Genomic DNA, 24,579 nt, shown 5'->3' on the forward strand with positions numbered 1-24,579 from the left:
TCGGGAGCCTTGTAGTGCCGAACTCGACTCTGACGACCGGGATCTGCGTCACGCCGGAGTGGGCGAGCCCTTCGGTGCCGGGCTCCCCGCCGGTGACAAGTCCCGGTTCCACCTGGTCATGGATGAACGGCTCGGTACTGGCGACTGGGAATGCGAACTGTCCCTGTGCCGCGAGGCGGCCCTCAAGTGGCACTGTCTTGTCTGCGTTTCCTCCGGCGTCGGGGACTGACTTCGGTGCTGTGGGGAGAATCGGCTCGACGAGTTGAGGACAGCCTCCATTCTCTACCCTCGGTGGCCGTCTGGTGGGAGACTCTTCCACCCCTGCCAGGGGTCTCAACCAGCTTTCGGGGGACCCAGCATGGGTTTGCCCCAGGACACCGGCCCTTTCTCCGTCGGCAGAGGGGGAGCAGAGGCGTGGGCAAGGCCATCAGGGCTCTTGCCACGTGACAAGCCTCCGGTGTCGACGGCACCTGCAGGGGCACTCCCCCACTCCCAGGAGTCGGGAGGCTCCCTGCTCAGAGATGCAGGCACCGGAGCAAGCTCTACGGGCCGTGGCTGGTGCACCGCCGCACTCGACCTCGCCTGTACCGGTGGCGCAGGGGAGTGTGTGCACTCCATGCGCTGCTTCTTTCTCTTCTTCGGCACCGGAGATGCCTCTCTGCGCTGAGTAGACTCCGGTGCCAGTGGTGCGCTCTGCACCGAGGAGACGCTCAGCGCTGAGGTGGATCGAGGCAGCTCAGAGGCTGGGCGGAGCGCCGCTTTCATTAGGATGGCTTTTAGCCTAATGTCCCGGTCGTTTTGGGTCCTTGACTTGAAAGCCTTACAAATTTTACATTTTTCCCTCCGGTGCTGCTCTCCCAGGCACTTGAGGCAGCGATCATGAGGGTCACTAAGTGGAAAAGCCTCCCCACAAGGAGGTGCAAGGCTTAAAGCCAGGGTGGCTGGGCCATGCCTGGGTCACCTAAGCCCTTAAGGGCTTCTAATTCTATTACTAAACTACTCTACTTAACAGTACTTAACACTTAACTAACTATGCAACAACAACAAAGTTCAGCAATGGGAATGGTACTTGTGAGAAGCAAGAGACGTTCCAGCAACCGTCACAGGTGGAAAGAAGGAACTGAGGGGCCGTAGGGTCGGTGGTGCCTCATATGCCATGGCATGCGCGCGGCCCTCCAAGGGGCACCAGAGCTGACCCTATGGGGTCTGCTGGGGGGAAAATGTTCCGGGAACCTCACCAATATTGAAATGGACATGAGCAAGCACTTGAAGAAGAACCAATTATTTTATAACGTTTATTTGTATCAAGTATTAAGGCATGGTATGACAAGCTATTAAAACCAAAAATGTTGATTACTCAGACTAATAATGTATGTAGTATAATACCTCAATACAGTTATAAACCTATACATCTATGATCTTATACAATTTTTTTTAATTTCAGGAAGCTAAATCAGCAATTACTTACTGGACTAATTATCTGGACAAAGAAGACTCCATTTTCTAAAGTGGAAAAAGATGACTAAGATACAGAAACTCCCTAAAGCAATCAAATTTCAGCTTTATGTAGATCTTTGTGCTACAAACTGCATACTTTGTGTGATTTCACTTTCTACTTATATAAAATGAAATCGCTATAGTGAATGTAATTTAACTTCCTACAGGTCAAAATCTTTATCTCATTGAAGACAATAGGAGTATTGCCATTCACTTTAATCACAGAATAGTTAAAACAGATGATAAATTTGTTTAATGAAAATAGATCAATTACTGTACAATTTGGCTGGCTTCCTAATCTTTAATTGAACAGCAAGGTTAATTGTTAGAATATACCCCAGTGAAACAGATGGTGCTTTTGTAGTTGCAGTTTATACTGATGCGATAAAATCTATGATAATTTCTCATTGTGAGCTCTTGCAAGCAGAACAATGAAATCAAATGTTGCCCCCTGGAGTCTCAAGCGCATGCCGCGGTATATGAGGCACTGCTGGCCCTGCGCCCTCTCAGTCCCTTCTTTCTGCCAACTCCGGCACCAGGAATGGGGGGAGGTTGTGGAATGGATGTGAGCAACACATCTCGAAGAACATCAGTTACGGGTAAGTAACCTTGTTTTCTTCGAGTGATTGCTTATGTCCATTCCACTATAGGTGATTAACAAGCCATACCTTTGGTGGTGGGCTGGAGTTACCAGTGAGCTGCCCTCAATACGACTCTGCCAAATCCAGCATCCTCTCTCGCCTGCTGGACGATGGCATAGTGGGCTGCAAAGATATGCACCGACAACCAGGTGTCCTGCATGGGCACTGTCTCCAGGAAGGCGGTAGACGAGGCTTGAGCTCTGGTTGAGTGCGCTGTGATGGTTTCCGGAAGCGACACCCTTTCCTGCTCATAGCAGCACTTGATGCACAATGTAATTCATGAGGAGATGCGCTGGGTGGAGACAGGTGAGACTTTCATCCGGTCCGCTACTGCGACAAAGAGCTGCGTCGATTTCTGGAATGGCTTTGTCCTCTTGATGTACTAGGCCAGGGCTCGTCTCACGTCCAGCGAATGCCATCTCCTCTCCTCCTCCAAACCGTGAGGTTTGGGAAAAAACATGAGGAGAAAAATATCTTGGTTATAATGAAACTGGGAAACCACCTTGGACAGGAAGGCTGGATGCGGCCTCAACTGCACCATATCCTTATAGAATGCTGTATAAGGGGGCTCCGAGGTCAAGGCCCTAATCTCAGAGACCCTTCTAGCTGAGGTAATGGCCATCAGAAAGGCTACCTTCCATGAAAAGATGAACAGAAGGCATGAAGCCATGGGTTCAAAGGGGGGCCGTGTGAGTCTTGAGAGGACCAGGTTGAGGATCCCAGGCAGGCACCGGGTCACGGACCTGTGGGTAAAGCCTCTCCACCCCCTGAGGAACCTAACTTACATGGGATGGGAGAACAGGGATCTCCCCTTTAGCGGCTGATGGAAGGCCAAAATGGCCGCCAAGTGAACCTTCAACGAGGCCAGCGCCAGACCTGGAGCTTTAGCTGGAGCAGGTACTCCAGAATCGCCTGAATAGGAGAGGGGCTTGGCAGAATACCCTGGGACTCCGCCCAACAGGTAAACCGCCTCCACTTAGCCCAATACATGACCTGTGTTGAAGGGTTCCTGCTGCCCAGCAGGACTTGTTGGACTTGTGCCGAGCAGGCTCTCTCTCCCTCCGTCAGCCACAGAACCTCCGGGCCGTGAGGTGTAGGGAGTCCAGCTCCAGGTGCAACAGACGATCATGGTCCGGGGAGAGAAGATCGTGCCATCTTGGGAGCCCCATGGGCGGGGCGATCGAAAGGTCTAGCAGCCTGCTGAACCAGTGCTGTCTCGGCCAGGCCGGGGCAATGAGCATGACATCCGCCTTGTCCCTCTTGATTTTCAAGAGAACTTTAGGCAGAAGCAGAATGGGAGGAAACGCGTACATGAAGGTTCCCGTCCCAGTCGATGAACGCGTCCAATATCGATCCGGCCTTGCGCCCTTGGAGCGAGCAGAACTTTGGGCACTTAGTGTTCCAGGCCAACACAAATAGGTCCAGATGGGGAACAGATCTGGAAGATCATAGTCACTACCTCCAGGTGCAGCGACCAGTCGTGGTGGGGTAAAAACAACCTGCTGAGGTGATCCGCCTCATCATTCCTCACTCCCGGGAGGTGAGAGGCAGTTAAGTGAAAATTGTGCCTCATGGCAAAGTTCCACAGACTGATAGCTTCCTCGCAGAGGGCCGAGGAGCACACTCCCCCCTTGCCTGTTTATGTAAAACATGGCTGCGGTGTTGTCCGTCAGCATCTGCATCGCTCTGCCTGACAGGAATCGGAGGAATACCTTGCATGGTAGGCGAATGGCCCTCAGCTCCTTCACGTTGATGTGCAGGCACCTCTCCTCCCCCTACCAGAGCCCCTGAGTGCCTACGTTGGCACTGATGTGGGCTCCCCATCCCACATCCGAAGCGTCGGAGATTAGGATGACCAACGGGACCAGGTCTCTGAATGAGACGCCCCTCATCACTGCCCTGGGAGTCCGCCACCAATTTAGAGAGGGTAGGACTGGCGGGGGAACTGTGACCACCCGGTCCACGGCGTGCCTGCTCGGCACATATGCTGAGGCCAACCACGCCTGAAGCGGTCAGTCTCAGGCGAGCTAGCGTCAACTACATACATGCAGACCGCCATGTGGCCTGACAGCTGTAGGCAGTGCCTGGCTGTTGTCGTGGGGCACCGGTGCACTTGGGCAATGATCGAGGCCATCGCCTCGAGCCAGGGTTGAGGAAGGAAGGCTCTGGCCTGGGAAGCGTCCAGCATGGCCCTGATGAATTCTGTGGACTGCACCAGGGCTAGTGTGGACTTCTGCTCGTTTATGAGCAGTGCCAGCCTGCTGCATGTGGAGCAAGTGAGGGTCACACTGTCCTGCACATTGGACCTGCCCCGATCAACCAGTCGTCCAGGTAGGGGAAGATCTGTACACCTCTTTGTCTCAGGTGGGCAGCCACTACTGCATTTGGTAAACACCCTGGGGGTCGATGAGAGGCCAAAAGGGTAGGGCCATAAATTGGTAATGGGAACCAGCCACCGTGAAACGGAGGAAATGCCTGTGGCTGGGGAGGATAGACACATGCAAGTATGTGTCCTCGAGGTCGAGGGCGGCATACCAATCTCCTGGATCCAGGGAAGGGATAATGGAGGCTAGGGAGACCATACGAAACCTGAGTCGTTTGATGTATTTGTTTAGACGCAGGTCTGATATGGGTCTCAGACTCCCCTTTGCCTTGGGGATGAGGAAGTACCTCGAATAGAACATCTGCCTCCTTCTGCCTTGAGGGACCATTTCCACCGCTCCTAGGTTAAGGAAGGTGTCCACTTCCTGCAAGAGGAGTTGCGCGTGAGAGGGGTCCCTAAAGAGGGATGGGGGAGATTGCAAGGGGGGTAGATATAAATTGTAGTGCGTAGCCCCGAAGGACTATTCCGAGGACCCTATGGTCCAACGTGATGCTTGCCCATTCTGCGTGGAAGGGCCTTAATCTATCTAGGAAGGGGCGGGGCGGATCCAGGGAGGTGGTAGGGCGCCACCCTCGGGTGCACCATCAAAATTGCCCTTTTTGACTGCCCGATCCCTTGGGGGGACCCTGCTGGGAGGCTGAGGATGAGCTAGGGGGCTGATTTCGCCTTCTAAACCCCCTATTTCTGTCACTGCCCCTGTAGGGCTGGGAGGGCCTAGGCAGGGGCCTTGGTTGCTGCTGCATATGAGGTTGCGACTGCTGCCTGGAAGCCTGGGGCGTGTACAGGCCCAGGGAGCGAAGCGTGGCCCTGGAATCTTTAAGACTGTGCAGCTTCGCATCAGTCTGACCTGAAAACAGGCCCGACCCATCAAAGGGGAGGTCCTGAATGGACTGCTGCACCTCCTGCGACAGCCCTGAGGACTGCAGCCACGAGCACCGCCTCATGGCGATGGCAGAGGCCATTGCCCTACTCGCCGAGTCTGCAGCATCACGGGACATCTGTAGTGCTGCCCTAGCCACTGAGATTCCTTCATCTAGGACAATGGCGAAGTCTGCAGCCTGGTCTTGGGGCAGGGCCTCAGCAAACCGTCTGAGGCAGTCCCACAAGTTAAAATTGTACCTGCCCAGTAGGGCCTGGTGGTTGGCAATCCTGAATTGCAGGGCTGCCGTTGAATAAACCTTCCTCCCAAACAAGTCCAGTTTCTTATTGTCCTTGTTTCTGGGAGTGGACCCTGGATGACCTTGTCTGTCCCACTGGTTGGCCGCATCTACTACCAGGGTTCCTGGGGCTGGGTGAGTGAACAGAAACTCAAACCCCTCGGCTGGCACATAATACTTTTTCTCGGCCCCCTTCGATGTAGGGGCAACCGAGGCGGGGGTTTGCCACAAGGCCTTGGCAATTTTAAGGACGCTGTCATGGACGGGTAGAGCTACCCTTGCTGGGGCCTCTGCCCCCAGCACATTGAAGAGGGTATCATCGTCCTCCACTAGCTCTTTGACCTCCAGCCGTAAGTTAGAGGCCACCCTCTTAAGCAGCTCCTGGTGCGCCCTGAAATCTCTCAGTGGCGCCATATGGTCCCTGGAGGCTGCTTCGTCTGGGGAGGAGGACTGCCAAGGTGCGACCTGTGCCTGATCCCCCCCCTGACGACCGGGTGCACCCGTGGAGGGTCCTTCCCCCGGGTCCGATTCCTCGTCCGAGGCATGGTCTTTATGAGCTTTGTCCAGTGCGGGAGGCACAGTCTGAACCCCCAATGATAGGACGGACTGTGGCCCTGGTCCCATCTGGACGCACCATGGGCCCCAATAAGGCCATTGCTGCGGCCATTGACCCCGTGGCCAACCAGGGGCTGGCTGCGGCATCAGCTGAGGTGTCTCGTGGGGGTGTCGGCTGGCCTTATGAGTGTCCCCACGGCTGCCCCCCTTTCGGGACCCCAAGCCACTGGAGCGGTGGTGCCGAGCCCGCCTCTGGCCCTTGGTGCCGCTCCGTGCTGGGGACCGTCCTCTTGATACCTCCGACGTGGATGACGACGAAGACCGCCGCCGTCTCCGTGATCGGTGCTGGCAAGCGGAGGTGTGCTCCGAAGAGCTTGATGTCGTTGAACGCCGTCTTGGCACCGACGACTTTCGGTGCCGTTTGCCCTTAGGAGAACGGGAGCGGTGCCGCTGGGAGCTTCGCGGTGCCGAACCAGACTCCGGTGACTGGGTTCTGCGTTCCCTTGAAGGTGACCGGGTTCTGCGCCGCCTCGTTGCAAGCAACCTCTTTGGTACCGGGGATTGAGAATGGGAACTGTCCCGGTGCCGCCTTGTCTGCACTGCCTCCAGTGTCGGGGACCGACTTCGGTGCCGAAGGGGGGACTGGCTCGACCAGGTATACTGGGAGCGTCCTCGCTCTACCCCTGATGGCTGTTCGGCGGGAGACCTTTCCACCCCTGCCGGGGGTCTCCACCGCCCTTCGGGGGGACCCAACGTGGGTTTGCCCTGGGACACCAGCCCCTTCTCCCTCAGCTGAGGGGAGGGCAGAGGTGGTGTAAGCAAAGCCAGCAGGGCCCTTGCCGCCTGAAAAGCCTCCAGTGTCGACGGGGGCACTCCCCCACTCCTAGGAGTCGGGAGAGGCTCCCTGCTCGGAGATGCAGGCACCAAAGAGGACTCGACGTGCCGTGGCTGGTGCATCTCCACATTCGACCCTGCCCTTACCGGCGGTGCAGGGGAGTGTCTGCGCTCTGTGCGCTGCCGCTTCTTCTTCCCCGGCGCCGGGGATGCCTCTCGGCACCGAGTCGATGTTGGTGCCGGGGGTGCACTCTGCACCGAGGACACGCTTGGCACCGAGGTGGATCGGGGTGGCTCGGAGGCCGGGCGGAGCGCTGCCTCCATTAGCACGGCCTTTAACTGAATACCTTGGTCCTTTTGGGTCCTCGGTTTAAAAGCCCTGCAGATCTTACATTTTTCTCTTCTATGCTCTTTCCCCAAGCACTTAAAGCAGTGGTCATGGGGGTTGCTGAGAGGAAAAGCCTTTCCACCAGAGGCACCCGACTTAAAGTCAGGTGACCCAGGCATGGCCCGGCCACCCTAAGCCCTTCAGGGCTTCTAATCTATCTAAACTAACACTACTTAACTAAGGTATTAAAAGTAACAAACTTCAAACAATGGGAAATGGTATTTGCGAAGAGCAAGGCTAGTTCCAGCAACCCTCACGGGCAGAAAGAAGGAACTGAGAGGGTGCAGAGCTGGCAGTGCCTCATATACCACAGCACGCACACGGGACTCCAGCGGACAACAGAGCGGGCCCTACGGGATCTGCTAAGGGGAAAAAAGCTCCAGGAACCGTGCACGGTGGCGTGCACTCACCAGTAGTGGAATGGAAATGAGAAATCACTCGAAGAATAGCCTAGTCTGGTTTAAGCTAAGCACTGACTTGGATGCAACACTAGATTTCACTTAATCAAAGAAGGCAGACAGGTTACTGATGGGCATTTGGTCAAATGCACTGGAAAGCATTTAGAAGCACTTTAAAACATGTAGTTCTTAATGTAAAATCTTCCATATAGAAATGACTGACAAAACTATATGTAAATCAATATTTCAAGTTTCTAAGCATACACTATATTAAATGTGCTGAATTTCAGCTATGTTTGTTTTTTAATGGATGCATCAAGCTTATTTTGTCATGTTGGGGGACACTTTGCACTTCAAGTACAAGTGGGCTCTTACATTACTTCTCATCAACCATTTTGCAAACCAAACACTAGCTCTTGTGGCAGAGTAGAACACTTAGCACTGTGAGGGGAGAGACCAGCAGAAGAAAGAGAGCAGACTTAAAAAACACAGAAAGCAAGCTAAATAATGTTTCTTTACTGAAAGAAGGCAAGCAATTCACAGCTGTCATGATATACCTACTTGGAGGCAGAATAATTAGAGGCTGTCAGTTGATGAGTGGGTCCCCTTAGGCACTGTTTCCTTGACTGACAGTTCTGCTGCCTCCAATCACTGCAGTAAAGACCTACCTCTCTGTGAGGGATCAGAGAACAGGAGGAAACATCCACAGAAATTTATTATCCAGCATGAGTGAGATATTAAAGATAATACTTTAAATTGATCATTGAGTCTTAAATACTTAAATGTAGATGATTCCTCTGATTCTTTAGGAAATGTAACGTCAGTGAAATTGACAGACTATCATCTTTGTTTTCCTACCCATCTGACAGCTGTGATTCTTAGAACAAGTTTAGCTAATATCTCCATCCCCCTTTACCAAACTTGCATGCATTTTATGTATGGATAACACTTGTCATGGCTTTACAATGTTGAAAGAGTAGGGGTGGTGCTACATGTTACTGTATATTGATATGATCATCGCTGCATACCTACACAAATATTCATTCAAAGCACACTCACTGCCGTTAGTACTTCATACCACCAAAAAGAATATCCTAAGGACAGAACACAACATGCTGAAGAGAACTGCTACCATCAGTAATCTCCATAGCTATCAAGCATTACCATAGGTGTGGGAAACAACTGCACTGCAAGTTTCAATTAGAAAAAGGGAGTACCTGGAGAGCCAGAGTATTTTAATACAAAAAGGTCATCTGTGCGTATTTGTTTAAACAAAAATGTAACCAGTAGACCTCAAGACAGGAGTTAAAAATTAAGCATGCTATAAGACACACTAAGAAATAACAAAAATGAGGCTGCAATCAGTCCACTACTTTAAAGTGCGTTTGTTGTTAAGCCACTTCAAGTCCAATATAAAAATCACTCCTATCTTCTCTACAGTTGATGGGATGTTTTCCGTTCCAAGATGTTGTGCATGGTTGGTCACCAGGCCTGCAGTTGTCAATATGTTCAATCCAGCTGAATCACTGAAACAATTCTGTGAGGGTTTAGCATGATTCCACTTTGAGATAACTAATTTGATTTCCAAACTTGTGCCTTTTATTTTTAAAAACACATTCAAAATATAGTATAAGGAGTTCGAAATAGATTATTTTAAATCTCCTTTGTGTCCAGTGAAGAAAATCTGCCAGCCTTTATTCATGTCTAAAAGAGAGAAATTTTTTTAATGGAAATAAAGTATATATATTTATTTTCCTAGTGCTGTATTTCAAATTAACTAAGACTAGAGAAAAGAGTCAGCATTTAGAATGCGACTGCCACACCTACATGCAAGTTTTCAAAATGGATTAGTAAAGAAACAAGTTATTAAAAGGAGTCACTGTGCCTAAAATGTAGAACAAAGGTTACAGACTTGTTTTAAACAAACAACAGTCTATTGTTGTGCTTAGCTACTAATAAGTGAACCACTAACTGTAAGGCCAAGAGTTATAAAACAAGGACTATTAGTGTGTTGACCTGTTTTGAAGCATCAGTCTGCATTAACATAGAGCATTGTTATGCAGATTATGCCCAAAGGCTTAATACCCTGCTGCAGTATCCGGAGGAGGGGGAAAAAACTATTCAACAAGCCCTAGTAAAAAGAATTAACATTAGGTAACTGTAATAGTATCAGTAAAGATTACTGTTACTTTTGAGATTTTAGATACTTTTCTTAGAAAGGGGAGTTTAAGTTGTCACCTACACTTCAAACTTCAGATTCTCATAAGGAGAGGTTTTATTCAAGTCCACATAATTGCACATTAAAACAAAACTTAAGAGACTTTAGCACTAAAACTAAACTCCTAGTACCAACCAAGAACTAAAGTAACAGATCAACCACCTGTAAATGCAAAATGCAAATTTAATTTCCCACAAAACTAGAATTTCTGATTTTTAAGTCAAACTTTTTTGTGAATATTTAGAGAACTAGCATTTGCAGAGGAAAAAACAGCTATAGCTGAGTGGAGGGTGCATGATTAAATGCACATGGTAAGGTTATAATTTTTATTAAACAGGGGTCCTTACCTGTAGCATTAATATCTTAGATTATTAAAACTGAAAATTTTCAAATCTAATTTTTATTGTTCTTGTCCATAATCAATTAAGTGCAAAAACAGTCAGTTTTGTGATACAGCCAACAGCCATATCTTTTTTGCATAGGTTCATTTGCATTCTTCCGCTTGATGGATGTTAACTGAACATGAAAAATACAGTTTATTTTAACCTGGATGTTATTCTTTTACTTGCTCTCTTCCATTCTCTCTTCTGCCTTTTATTTTTCCTTCTTTCCCCTGAGTCTCTTGAATCAAAGTGTTCCTCTCCATCTATTTACATCCATTCCTAAAATTCACCTTCTCTATTTCCCCCCTCCATTATTCATTCTTTTGTTTTTCTCACAATTTCTAACCACTCTGTTTCCCTCTCCCCTGCCCTTCTGTTGCCCTTTCTCACTGACCCTATTCCATTCCTCCTAGCCAATAGTTTTGGTTCTTCATTCCCAGAGCACAATTTAGCTGTGCAGCCAGGAGCCAAGCACAACTTTGCTTTCTGCTGACTGGTGGAGCCAGGAGCAGTGGAAGTCTCATTGGCACTGGGCAGCAAAGGGAGAAAGGAAGGAATTGTCAAATGCTGCCCGAAAACACTTCTGTGAAACACAGCATTTCCATTCAGAAGGAGACACACGAGCCACAAGAAACACATTCCGGGACCACATAAAGCTCACAGATCGCAGGTAAAGCATTGGCACAATGCTGCACTGTTTAAGTTGTATGCATGTATTTAAATATACCTGTCAAACAAAAACTGTTTACTGACATTAGAAGTCACAAGCACATTTCTATTAGGTTTTGTAAAACCTGTTTTTTAAAAGTGAGAAAATAGCTGGAGGTAGAAATTCCCTAGCAGGTCTTTTAAAAAGCCTTTACACATGACAGGAGAGACCAAGCATGATTTCAGATTGTTTCACTATGAGTACATCTACACTACAATGAAAGACCTGCAGCACACCTAGGTCAATTGACTCAGGTTCACAAGACTCAGGCTGCAGGGCTAAAAATAGCAGTGTAGACATTTGGGCTTGGGCTGGGGCCTAGGCTCTGAGATACACCCCCTTTCCATGGTCTCAGAACCCAAGATGCTAGCCTGACCCAAATGTCTACACTGCTGGTTTTAGTCCTGCAGCCTGACCCCCTACTAGCCCAAGTCAAGTGACTGGGGCTCTGAAACTCGATGCCACAGGTTTTTAATTGCAGCATAGATGTATCCTAAGCTTTTAACAAAGAACCTCCTAGTTTTTAGAAAAGTAGTGCCCTCTATGCACATTTTAAAATAAATCTCAGTAGCATAATACTAACCTGTTAGTGTGTTGTTGTTCTGGACAAGAGAATTTATGGTCTGTTTAGGGGGGGGAAAAAAAAAAAAGCACAAGTAACAGTCATTCCATCAGTTCAAGTTTTGGAAAGTTAAGCTTAAATATCCCAACAATTTTTATGACACCAATAGGAAACCTTGCCTATCCATCCCATACTAGGTTAGGTGAGTCACTTTTCAAAACAGCCTTTCAGCCAGCAAGAAAAATAAATCAGATAAGACAGGATTTAGTCATGGCTTTAATGCGTGATCAAACCTTTTCCTAAGAAAGGCATTTTGTTTTTAAAAGACATCCTTCCTTTGCTAGTAGGTTCTTCAAGCAATTCTAAAATTCAGTCCAAAATATAAACTAGGAGTCTGTATAATGCTTGCTAATGTTTATATAACAAAAACAAATTCGCGAATACACAAGCCCGGTAGCATACTACCCCATAGAAGATCAATTGGTCCAATGCTCCAGTGAGTGCTGTGGAGACTAGAGTATCATCGGTACATCACAGAGATCAGAATAGACAGGTGTTGTATGAGAATTCTTGCATTATGACATGTTCCAGAGAACCTCTAGTGAACTCTGTACACCAGCAGACATTTACAGGATGAAAAGAATTTTTATAAAAACTGCAACTTGTTTCGGAGCAATCCAAGAAGCCCTATCCTGGGAAAATTCCCAGCGTGATGCTTATTGTATGGGCTAAAAGCCCTCTTTAACTCTTAGCTCAGTTCAGTTCTAAAAGTATTTTCATCCTTACCTGCAATTCACTAGTAACTTATAAAATAGTGGTGTATATATATCAATCGCCAGAAAAATGGACAAGATGACCTAATACATTTTTTCCAGCTCTAGATTCCATTCCAATGCTAAGCCACACTTAAAAATTGCTAGTTGTAGTGAGTTCTGCAGTGGTTTTGTCACTTTGAAAGTATTCAAACCAGTAAAGTCATATTTAAAAACTTGTTGGCGATTGAAACTAGTGCAGAATACAGTTGCTTGCTTACTGAGCAGGGAGTTTCACTGAGATGACACCAGTACTCCGCACTGGTGGTCCATTGGTCTCCAGATACAGTTTACGTTGGGTTATGACTTATAAAACCTAAATAGACCTCCCCTCCTTGTGCTATGCTGCTACATTTGTGGTCAGCAGACACTCTCAAGTTAGATACCCCTTGTTACGAGAGAGAGGAGACTGCCAAGGGTTTGTTCAGTGAGGATACCAGGACTAGAGCTGAATGGGAAACTCTTCCTGTCCTGCAAAATCTGTCAAGATTTCAAAAATTTCCCATTCTGCATCAGGTCAAAATAGAGAGAGTTTAAAGTTTTTCATGAAAAAGACACCCACCCTAGAATAGCCAATAACCCAGTAGTAAAGGCACTCACCTGGGATGTAAAGACCCAGGTTCAAGTCAGCCTGAGTCAGAGCACAGACTTGAGCCTGTCTCCCACCTTTTAGGTGAGTGCCTTAACCACTCATTTCATGACTAGACTGGAGTGAGTCTCTCTCTCAAACTAGAAATTCCATCCTGGCCCAGACAAAACTGATGTGTTCTCATGAAGAGTTTTGGTTACAACAAATAAGTGTTTTACAACCAAAACTTCAGCTGACTAATTCCTGATGAGCAACATGCAGGACTCTGGAACTTGCCCCTTTGGCCTGATAAAAAGCCAAAACCCAGTGACCTTCTGGGCATGCTACAAGAAATGGTTTGATGTGGTATGTGGAGAGGGCTGAATTATGCTTCTCAGAAGGCATGAAAAGAAGGTGGGGAGGGTGTTATTTTATTTATCTATTTAGGGTAGGTTACTGGCTGCCTGAGTTCCAACTGAATGATTATTTTAATAAATGTTGGGATTTTGTTGTACAACTAGTGCTAGGGTACGTACAGTCTCATAGGCATTGTTTTATTATTTAGAGCTAAAGAAGTGTAACCTAAAAACTGGATTCAGGTGCAGGGTTGCAGTGATGAAAAGATTAGTGCAAGTAACTCAAGGACCAGCCCTGTTTTCATGTTTCAAACTTGTTTGCACTCTAGTGTACCAATAAATGCCTGAAGCAATTAAATCGTGGTTTTACATACTGCCAATCCCCACCTACCAATAGCCACCAAGAAAAATAAAGTATACATTTAGAAATACTGTACTGATAAAATGTAATTCCTATAAATGTCATATGTTCATCTATCCCCCTCAAGTTGATAATCATTGCTTTGTTAGATGCCACTGAAGTCTTTTATGAACTTTGAGCATTTGATTCCTCCCTTCCTAAGGGGCCCTTAAAATATGTGAGGATGTGTTCAGCTATCACACTGAAAAAAAAGCCCATCAAACCTCTTAACATCAACATAATCCACAATATTTGTAGAGTGAGAATAGTCTTTATTACACCCCACCAGCAGAGAGAATTTATATTCATTGTACTTTGTAAATGTGTATGAAATTTACCTCATTACAGGAAGCAATCATTTGATGGAGGGCTCTCAAAGATGAATGCATCTGCTCAAGAGACTTTAGCTCCTCCTGTTGGAGTTTTTTTTTAAAAGGAAAGACAAAGACCATCATAAATAACTACACGAGTGATCCTCAGCCACTTGCGACCCAATCAGCGTACACCTGCGGCTCAGGTGACATCCTCAGGGCCGTACAGGTAGTATATATATTGTGTGGATGTGGCCCACATAACACACACACAGCTGCATATCAGGCCCATAATGGAAAATAGGTTGAGAACCATTGCTTTACACAAGGGTACCACCACTTTGTTGGAAGACTTTACTTTATACTTTGATTTCACATTTCTTCCAAAATATGTGTACTTAATAACAGTCCTCTTCCATTTTAATTGTATATTTTTTAAATGTTGAGGGTCTGGTTTTAACAACATTTTCTATAGCACCAAGCATCTCAACTGTTTTACAAACATTAATTAACCAAGCCTCACAACATATCTGTTAACAATAGGCTGCATCATTTCCATTATGCAGGTGGAAAACTGAGGTACAGAAAGATTGAGATTTGCAGTCACAAAGAAAGCAAGCATTTGTTAGCAGAAACTCCTTTTAATATTCAGCACGCCACTTATTTCAGTAGCAAAATTGTACAAAACAACAGAATAGTTAGCCTCAACGGTTATTCGTCTTTAATTTTGCAAATCTGGAGTTAGGTTTTCATAACAAGATCACTGCTTTAGGAGTGAGGAGGCTGCAGCTCTGATTCATTTTCAATAAAAGGGGCTACGTCCAGAAGGCACACTGCAGAATTTTTTCTGGCGCTAAGCTAAAGCAGCCTCTTCCTGCTCTGAATCTGGGTGCAGGACGTAAGTTACACGCTTCCCGCTGATGTAGAGGACATCACTGTAATGTGTGGGGGGGATGCAGGTGAGGTGCTGAAATGTCCGTGCTGCAAATGAGGCAAGGCACAGGTTTTACCGGCTCTTGCCGCTTTACATAAGCAAAGCCCTTGGGCCATTTCCCATCAGTCCTAGGTTTGGGAAACGTTTAATTTTTACAACATCTCCACTGACGGTCAACTCAGACCCGCCACTCCCATGCGGCGGGCAGGGGACAGAGCCGAGCCGGGCCAGAAGCGCTGAGCCGGGCCTGCAGCCCCGCTGGCACTGACGTGTCCTCCCGGCTCCCCTCGGCCACGGCTCCCCGCGCGGCGCAGCTGCTGACCTGACACCGCCGCGGCCCGTGGACAGACTCGGGCCAATGCTTCTCCCGCAGCCGGGGCCGCCTCAGAGCCCGAGGGACCCTGCGGGTGCAGCGCCGGGGGAGGCCCCGCTCCGCGGCGCGGCCACCAGCGAGGCGAGGGGGCGCAGGCCGCTGACCCGGGCTCGGGGTCTCGGCACCGCGCGGGGCTCTTGGCCCGGCCCGTCACAGGCCCAGCCGGGGGAGGGGGAGGGGCAGCGCAGGTTCGCTTCGCGCAAGAGGGCGGGGGGCCCACGAGCCTAACGGCTCTCGAACCGCCACCCCGACCTCGGCGTTAAGTATCGCGAGATTTCAGAGAGAGGCAGCTACGTGGAGCAGGGCCAGGTGTGGTGCCGGACTCCTCCCACGAGCGATGTCCAGGGTTTTTCGGCCGGGGGAGGGAGGGGGCAGGATCTCTCTCCGTTCCACGGGGAGGGGGGATTCACGCGCGGCCCGGCGGCGACGTCGCGCGAGCCGGGCCAGTGCGTCACACGCACCGCACGCAGCGTGACAGTTAAGATAAAATCAGCGAACCTGCGATGCTCAAGGGCGGGGCCCGGCATTAGGGAAGGTCCCGAGCCCCGTAAACCCCGCCCTCCTGTCAGCGCCCAAGCGAGGGCCCTGGCCGGAGTGAGGATGGTAGTGGTGGTGACTCCCAGCCCCGTCCCAGCATGCACCGCTCCCCCGCCCGGAACCACGGCGGCGCGATCCTCCCCTCTCCGCGGCCCACAGAAACACGCTCCCTCGCCAGCGCCCACCAGCCCCAGGGCTCGTGACATGGCGAGGCCTCCTGGCTGCCCCCCCCCTCCAGCGCGCGGGAATGGGATGAGGGGCTCGGCTCCGCTCCAACCTGCAGCCGCGCGGCCTCCGGGTCTCGCGCCGGTCTCGGTCTCGCGCCTGGGGTCTGGTGCTGCTGGTGGCGCGGCTCCTTGCCCGACATGGTGAGCAGCGCCCGAGGGGGCGGGGAGGAGCCGTTCGTCAGCCTCCCCCGGCGCGCGCCCGAGACCCTCACTCTGGAACGGGCGTTTGAAAAATTGGAATGCGCGCGGGCGCCGGGGACCTACGTCGTGATGTCACTGAGGTGGGCTGGGACTCCAGGGGCGCGTGGCCTGGCCAGCCAAGGGACGCTAACGCTCCCGTGACCCTCGTGTCAGATGTGGCAGCGGGCGGGTTTCCCCTGTGAATGCTGCTCCAATTAAATGTTACAGGCCCAGGTGTGGGGGGGGAGGGGGAGTGACTCTGTCCAAGCAGGGGACAGAGGCAAGACTGTTAGAGAGGCACTTTCCACTGGAGTGTTTAAAATAGGAGGAAATGAGAGAGGAATCTGCTCATGTTATTAGAACTAGATATTTTCCATTGAACACCAATCCTGGTGAGCTGGCGAAAATCTGGCAGAGAGCGCATGCGAGGAGGTAGCAATCTGTCATAGATTCATACGGGGGCAACAATGCCAAATGGACAAAGGAGAGGAGCTCAAACACCTGTTGAAACCCGATTATGGGTAAATGCTGGAGGAGAGCTACCTCTGCCAGACAGCCAAGATTCCCCTTCTGTTTACAGGAGTGAAACTTGCATAGCTGATCAGATGATAGCATAGCATGAACTGGCCCAATAAAATTGAATGTGTGGATAGACCTTTTACATATACAGATGGAAAAAAAGGTTCTGTAGGGTCAATTTAAACCCTTCATTATACTTGTGTTACCTTTTCATCATCAAATTCTGCCTGCTGACCCTTATACAGGCTTATTGCTTCCAGTGGGTTGGAGAGCTGTAACTGGCAGGCACTTAGTGAACAGTTCAGTTGGTGGTGCACAAGAAGGACCAGGATCTACATTTCTCTCTCTTAGCTGCATTGGGGCTGCATGGCTAACAAGACAAGAGTGAACAGTATCAACACTTATTTTTTGTCACTAAAGTAAGTAGATTCAACTCTGAATACACAAAGAAATGTTGAATGAGAAGGTGCCTTTTTACCTAGTCTCTTTTTTGACACAGACTGCCCTTTAAGAAATTAAAGGAGAGCTCTGTGTAACATCAAAAGCTCGTCTCTTTCACCAACAGAAGTTGGTCCAAAAAAGATATTACCTCACCCACCTTGTCTCTTTAAGAAATGATTAATTTATTTAAGGGAGAGAGTGAGAATAAAAGAGGTGAAGCAGTAGACTTAATTTTCTTGCATTTCAGAAAGCTTTACACTATAACACATAAGGCGGACAAGTATGATCTTCATAGTAAAATACTCAGTGAGATTAAAAAAAACAAACTTTGACTTACTAACTGAGGCCAGAGAGGGGTGTAAATGGTCACAAATTGAATAGTAGGGAAGTGACAAGTAGAATGCAACAAGGATCAATGTTAGACCCAATCTTATTCACGTTATGCATAACTGACTTCAGAATGGAATGCTCAGCAACACTTGCAAATTTGCAGAAACTGGGAGGGCTAACCCCAAAGAAAAGAGACCGTGAGTACAAGGTCACTTGGTGGGTTTAAAAAAGGGATACAGGCTAATTACTGGCTTATGAAATGTAAAGAAATGAGACTAGGATTGAAATGCTAATCGGATCATTATGGCCCTCATAGTAAGATATTGATCAAGAAAATGATTTTTAAGAAGAAGAAAGATGGGGACCAAGCCAATTCCAGAAACAGTCCACTGGGCAAAAGGAAAGAATGCAATCATAGCTTTCTGTAGGTATGGTCAATGCTTCTTAATTGTTATGCAGTGCCTAGATAGTAAAGTGATAAACACCTTAGAAATACCAAGTAGAGAGATTAGATTAGAAAGAGGTGAAAATATTAAAAGTATTTCTCTATGTCTAGTTTTAGGAAAGCAAATAGGATGTATAAATAGATTAATAGAGAAAAAAATAAAAAGAGCTAATTGGGGCATTGAACAAAGTGGAAAAAGCAGACCCTAAGTGATATAGTGGGGACAATTTGGGACATTATATTTCAGGCAGGTTATTAAAGAACTAGAAAAGAGACAGTAAAAGACTACAAGGATGATAAAGGGTTTCTGGGTTTATGAGAATAGCTATGAGAATAAATTAGGACAATTAGGTTTAATTATAACTAATTAGAAAAGAGTTTATGAAGCAGCATAATTGGGATGTATAAAATTCTGGGGGCTAGAAATAAGGTACATGTCCCAAAATGGATTTAGAAGCAAGAAGTGATAGAAAATAAAATCAGTAAGGGAGTTTGGGGAAATATTTACATAGGGCTAGATCCACAAAGGGGACTAATGCCTCTTGCTGCCTAGTGGAATCCACAGCCCCAAGTTAGGCACCCAGATTCCCTGTACAATGTAAAGGGAGAGTTAGGCACCTAATCATGGGATCCACAAGAGCCAGAAAACTGAGTGGGGAGCAACCTAAATTAGCCAATAGAAAATGCTGAGGAGAAGGGATGTATCTTAAGCCACACCCTCTAAATCTGACCTGGAGGGAGGCTTCTCCCTCTGCTCAGGATTCATGGCTGTGAATTGTCTAGGAGTTAGGAGCCTATGCCCTTTTTTGCACATACATACACACAAAAAGATGGCAGTGGTGATCTTAATTCATACCCAGCATGTGAAAGACAGGTTCAAATCACCCTTCTCCATGGCGGGAGAAAAGGTGTGATTTGAAGCCAGGTCTCCCACCTTTCAGGGGAATACTTCAACCACCAAATTATAGTGTAGTTGGTGGGGGGGGGTGTCTCAATCTCTCCTGTTAATGGTCTACTTTGTATAACTAATTAAATAGTCATTGGTCCAGACAAAGTCTGAGTTACATTATAGCCTAATGGTTAGAGCACTTACCTGGGAAGTAGAAGACTCAAAATCAAGTTTCGATTCCTGTTGGTTCTTAGGCATGCACTAGTTGTCTGGAGATCAGGATTTAGGTGGCTGTGGCATACCCATTGGTGGAGTTTTATGCACCTAAAGAATTTTATTGACAGAAATGTGGGTGCCTATAGGGTTATACAGCAGCAGAATGGGAGTTCCAAGTGTCTAAATTTTGGACTTAGGTGCCGAGAGTAACATTTAGGCACCTAAGTCCCTTCATAGATCTAGCCCATAGATCATATCCCCCATTAGTTGTCTCTTTTCTATTCTGAACAGTCCCGTCTTTTTAATCTCTCTTTGTATGGAAGCTGTTCCATATTGCTAGTCATTTTTGTTGCTCTTCTCTGTATGTTTTCCAATTCTAATACATCTTTTTTTGAGATGGGGCAACCAGACCTGCACACAACATTCAAAATGTGGGCATATCATGGATTTATATAGTGGCATTTTGATATTCTGTCTTATTATCTATCCTTTTCCTAATGGTCCCTAACATTGCTAGCTTTTATGGCTCACACTCATATTGAGTAGATGTTTACAGAGAACTCTTCACAATGACTCCAAGATCTCTTTCTGGAGTGGTAATAGCTAATTTAGATCCCAACATTTGATATGTATAATTGGAAATACATTTACCAATGTGCATTAGTTGGCACTTAACAACACTGAATTTCATCTGCCATTTTATTGCCCAGTCACCTAGTTTTGTGAGATCCCTTTGTAACTCTTCATAGTCAGCTTTGTTCTTAACTAGGCTGAGTAATTTAGTATTGTCTGCAGACTTTGCCATTTCACTGTTTAGCCTCCCCCCCTTCCCAGATCATATCTGAATACGTTGAACAGCATAGGTCCCAAGGCAGATCCTTGGAGGACGCTGCTATTTATGTCTCTCCATTGTGAAAACTAACCTTTTATTCCTACCCTTATAACCAGTTACTGGTCAATGAGAGGACCTTCCCTCTTATCCCATGACTGGTCACTTTGCTTAAGAGTCTTTGATGGGGGACTTTTTCAAAGACTTTCCGAACGTCCAAATACACTATATCACCTGGATCACCCTTGCCTACATGCTTGTTGACAACCTCAAAGAATTTTAATAGATTGGTGAGACATGATTTCCTGTTACAAAAACCATAATGATTTTTTCCTCAACATAGCATGCTTATCTATGTGTCCGATAAGTCTGTTATTTTACTATAGTTTCAGCCAATTTGCCTGGTACTGAAGTTAGGGTTGCCTGTAATTGCCAGAATCACCTCTGGAACCTTTTTTAAAAATCAGCATTGCATTAGCTATCCTCCAGTCATCTGGTACAGAGGCTGATTTAAATGATAGGTTACATACCAAAGTTAGTAGTCCTGCAATTTCATATTTGAGTTCCTTCAGAACTCTTGGGTGAATACCATCTGTTTCTGGTGACTTAGTGTTTAATTTATCAGTTTTTTCCAAAATCTCCTCTATTGTCACCTCAGCCTGGGACAGTTCCTCAGATTTTTCACCTGAAAAGAATTGCTCAGGTGTGGGGATCTCCCCTACATCCTCTACAGTGAAGACCAATACAAAGAGTTCATTTAGCTTCTCTGCAATAGCCTTCTCTTCCTTGAGTGTGCCTTTAGCACCTCAATCATCCAGTGGCCCCATTGATTGTTTGGCATGCTTCCTGCTTCTGACATACTTACAGTTTCTGTTGTTGTTAATTTTTGTGTCTTTTGCTAGTTGCTCAACTGCTTTTGGGGGCAGGGCTTTTAACCCCTCAGCTCCCACAATTCTTTGCAGTACAGGCAAGCATTTTGAAAAGGGACTCCATTTCTTTCTCTAGTTTTCTTTTTCTTCCAGGCTTGGTGGGAAGGGATAGAAAAAAAAATTAAAGGGTGAAACTCCTTGTTAAAGGTGAATAGTATACTTTTAAAAAAGTGTAGCTAAGTCAGCACTCCCTTTCCAGAGCAATCATGCTCCTGCTGTGACTGCCTTTCTATGTAAGCTCTTCAGACAGTCCTGCTTCTAAGGGAAAGCTTGGTGGGTGTTGAGGCTGCAAATGAAAGACTAAACACTTGGTTTCTTAAAGGTAAGCTGTAAAAATTCTCCTCCTACAAAATGCTGCTAGCCTTTTAGAGCCCTGGATGATGCTTTCCCCAGAAAGAGAAAAATATTTTCATGACAAGGGCTGTAGTATTGTTTTCCCCTAACTGAGGCCTTCATGCCTCATTATTTCCACTTGAATGAGATTCCTTCCAAGGGTCCTGTTTCAGCAAGGGAAAGAACTCCTCAAATACTCTGCATAGAGTTCCCCAGATAGCCAGAGAAAGGAAGATGGTACCTATTCATCCACACCAAGAACTCCATTCTAAAGCATGTTGACAAAAATAGAAATAAAGATATTGAAGCTCTATTGCCTGAATTCCTCAATCCTTGTTGTCTCAAATAGAATAATTGAGGGTGTGCTCAAGACTAGTTTGTCATGCCTTCTCGGGATTCTTGCTCAGTCTTCTAGATCAGAGGATTTATTAAGCAATATACTGTAACTCCACTGATAGATATATCATCAGAAAGAGATATTTACTGAAGAAAATATATAGGTTATGGATAATTAACTATTGTTGTGTAGGTGTTCATAGTGCTTTGTAAATTTTAAGTCAGCTTTTAGACATATTTGTTACAATTTCATGCTTCCTATAACATTGATCTCCTTTTAAAAAAATAACTGGTGTTTAAGCCAACTCTTTAAAAAATTGCAATGCCTTATAACATTCCTGAACACCTCTGATTTTTCTCAATATTAATGGGAGTTATAACCCATATGTCTTACTCTACATCATGAGATTGTCAAAACTACGATTTCCTAGTTGTCAGTTATCCTTTATTATTATTGTATTATAATATATTATTAAATGCTTTAAAGTGTTTATAGTGACGTATTTTTTGTAATCAGATATAATGATTACACTGTCTTTTCTCCTACATTGCAGATTTACTTTGGGTGCCAAAGTAGGCTTTGTTGTTTGCTAAAGAGAAAGGGAACTAAAAGAAAGAAAGTGGTATAAATGTTCAGGATCACAAGGAGGGGCTGAACATTTAGCTAAAGTTCATATTAAATCTGACACTATTAAGGTCTGGAACCAGAGGGAGAAATACTAAAAAGTATAAAAATTAAGTCACCAGATTAATTTAAAATAATGATTATGAGAAGTAAAAAAAACTATCAGGGAAATAAAGGGATTCCTCTTTACTACATTTTTCTATTATTGTTCCATGTAGTGAGCTATATAACAGAAATACATTTTCAACAAAACATTTTAAAGAAATATTTAAAATGTATTTTAATAGTTACAAATAAAAAGATCTATAATAGCAATAGTATACTGCAGTGTAGATAATAGTGGCAGCTGGTATACTTATTTGTTGAATGATTGAACTCTTTTGGCTTTCAAATTTGTGTCTCATGTCACAACTCATTGGCATTTCCTATTGACTAGCTTAAGCTGTTCTCCACTCAGGGTGCTGGCTTTTGTAAACACCATTCTTAGGTGCCTAATTCTCCCCATGCATTGTGTAGGGAGCCTGGGTGTCTAATTCGGGACTGAGGATTCCACAAGGGGACAGGGCATCTAAATGTTAGGCGCTGCAGTGAGCTAAGTCTCCTTTGTGCGTCTACCCCTATGTTCTCATTGTTGTATTTGAAAAAATATCTAAACTATCCTGATATTAAATTGTCACTAGAGCTGGGGGAACAAATCCTGTTGAATTACATAGGTTCAGCTTCACTGACTTGAATGGGAATTAAACTGTGTAAGAAGTTGGCCCAGGATTTTTTAATACTTCAGAACTCAGTAGCATTAATTGCGTTCCCATTTTTCAGAGAGGCCCTCATTGATGGCTAATTTTCAGTTTTGCATCTGTCCATAGTGTGTGACTAAGGCCTTTTCTTCACTAGGAAAAATAGGCATGTTCTTAATTCAAGTTAACCAAGTTGAGTTAACTAACTTGAAGTAAAATCTTTCTGAAGACAAGGTAGTTTATATGTGAGTTAGTAAATTGAGTTAAAGATTTACTTGTGTGAAAACTACAAACTGCTTTGTCTTCAGTAGAATTTACTTCATGTTAGTTGCCACTTGTTAGCTAACTCAAGTTAAGAACACACTTTTCCTAGAGGAAACAGCTTAAGAAGGTATTTGTCTACATACAGTTTTTGTACTGCTTTAACTATATCAGTTCAGAAATTGATGGGTTAAAGCCCTCCCACTCCCTAGTGAGGACACAATTATACTGGTAAAAAGGTGCTTATATCAGTATAGATTATTTCTGTATATTTATCAAGCTTATATGAAACCTTACATCAAAGGATTTTTAAAACTGTCATTTTAAAACTGATTTTTTAAAACTGAAATTGTTCACAGCAATAACCTGAAACTTTTCATCCAAAATTTTCTTCTAATTCCTATTTTAGATTAAATTTCAGTTGTTTTTCTTTACTTTAGTTAGTAATTATGCATCATTTTTTCTCTTCTTCCTGTATGCATTGATACACCCAAGTGTGTAAAATAGTTTGTGGAGGACAATATTGTACGCAAGTTGAGGGAATGTTATTTTGTTAAATCTCCACTTCTCACAACTGTCAGTTGATAATAGGGGGAAATACTGAAATATCATTTTCTTGGTGTGAAGTTGTATGTTGCACACCATTAGAAGGACTAGGATTCTAGTCTATCTAGCTATCTATGGTTAAAGTTTTCTATTCCTATCCATAACTGTAGTAGCTGACCACTTTCTGCCTAAAATAGTTTAAGAATAGCAAAGTTGTAAATGGACTTCGTGGAGTCCTCATGTTTCAGGTGACGAGCAGAATTAAGGATGGTTTGAGAATGTGCTATGTAGGTGTTTTTAGCATATGTCCACTGATTAAAGATACTGTGTAACATGTAATAATATTAGAATATTTATGTATCTTTCCTTAATTTTTTCTTTCCCTATTTTTACATGCTCAAGCCAAAATATTCAAACCAGGGTGTCTAAAGTTAGGCACCTAAAGCCTAAATAAGGCACTGGTGATATAGACACTCACCCATTATTATTATTATTCTGAAGGATGTAAATACATAGGAGGGAAATGACTGACTTAGGGTGGTCAATTGAGGTATAATTAGGAGCAATGGGATGAAGTTAAGCAAAGAAAAAGTTAGACTGATAATTAGAAAAAAATATCCTAATAGTGAGATATATTGGTTTTGAGAATATTTTCTTACAGAAACTGATAGTAGTTCCAGCATGCAAGACATTTAAAAGTCATCGGGACAAAGAATATAT

The 24,579-nt window shown here is 45.6% G+C and overlaps 2 protein-coding genes across 4 annotated transcripts in view; one reads left to right on the top strand and one right to left on the bottom strand.

Moving 5' to 3' along the window:
- LOC137161497 (uncharacterized) overlaps window positions 1–1,585 on the top strand; it is a 106,048-nt gene extending 104,463 nt beyond the window's left edge. The window contains exon 14 of the mRNA XM_067560783.1: window positions 1,445–1,585. Coding sequence (XP_067416884.1) covers window positions 1,445–1,507 — 63 coding nt within the window. The 3' untranslated portion in view covers window positions 1,508–1,585. The remainder of the gene's footprint in view (window positions 1–1,444) is intronic.
- On the bottom strand, window positions 1,282–16,596 carry LOC137161496 (serine/arginine repetitive matrix protein 1-like). 3 transcript variants are annotated; one of them, XM_067560781.1, is made up of 4 exons: window positions 16,294–16,596; window positions 14,200–14,274; window positions 11,747–11,786; window positions 1,282–9,557 (listed from the first exon to the last, which is right to left on the bottom strand). In XM_067560781.1, exon 4 carries the CDS (start codon window positions 7,572–7,574, stop codon window positions 5,106–5,108), a length of 2,469 nt encoding a protein of 822 aa, XP_067416882.1. In that variant the 5' UTR covers window positions 7,575–9,557; window positions 11,747–11,786; window positions 14,200–14,274; window positions 16,294–16,596; the 3' UTR covers window positions 1,282–5,105. The 3 variants fall into 3 exon arrangements, with proteins under 3 accessions (XP_067416882.1, XP_067416881.1, XP_067416883.1); XM_067560780.1 differs by lacking the exon at window positions 16,294–16,596 and adding an exon at window positions 15,429–15,874; XM_067560782.1 differs by having other exon boundaries at window positions 8,349–9,557; window positions 16,294–16,587.
- Window positions 16,597–24,579: the final 7,983 nt, after the last annotated feature.

The sequence above is a fragment of the Emydura macquarii genome, unplaced genomic scaffold, assembly GCF_026122565.2.
Source record: "Emydura macquarii macquarii isolate MOO-44397 ecotype Brisbane River unplaced genomic scaffold, CSIRO-AGI_Emac_v2 contig_2308, whole genome shotgun sequence".
Classification (NCBI taxonomy): Eukaryota; Metazoa; Chordata; order Testudines; family Chelidae; genus Emydura; species Emydura macquarii.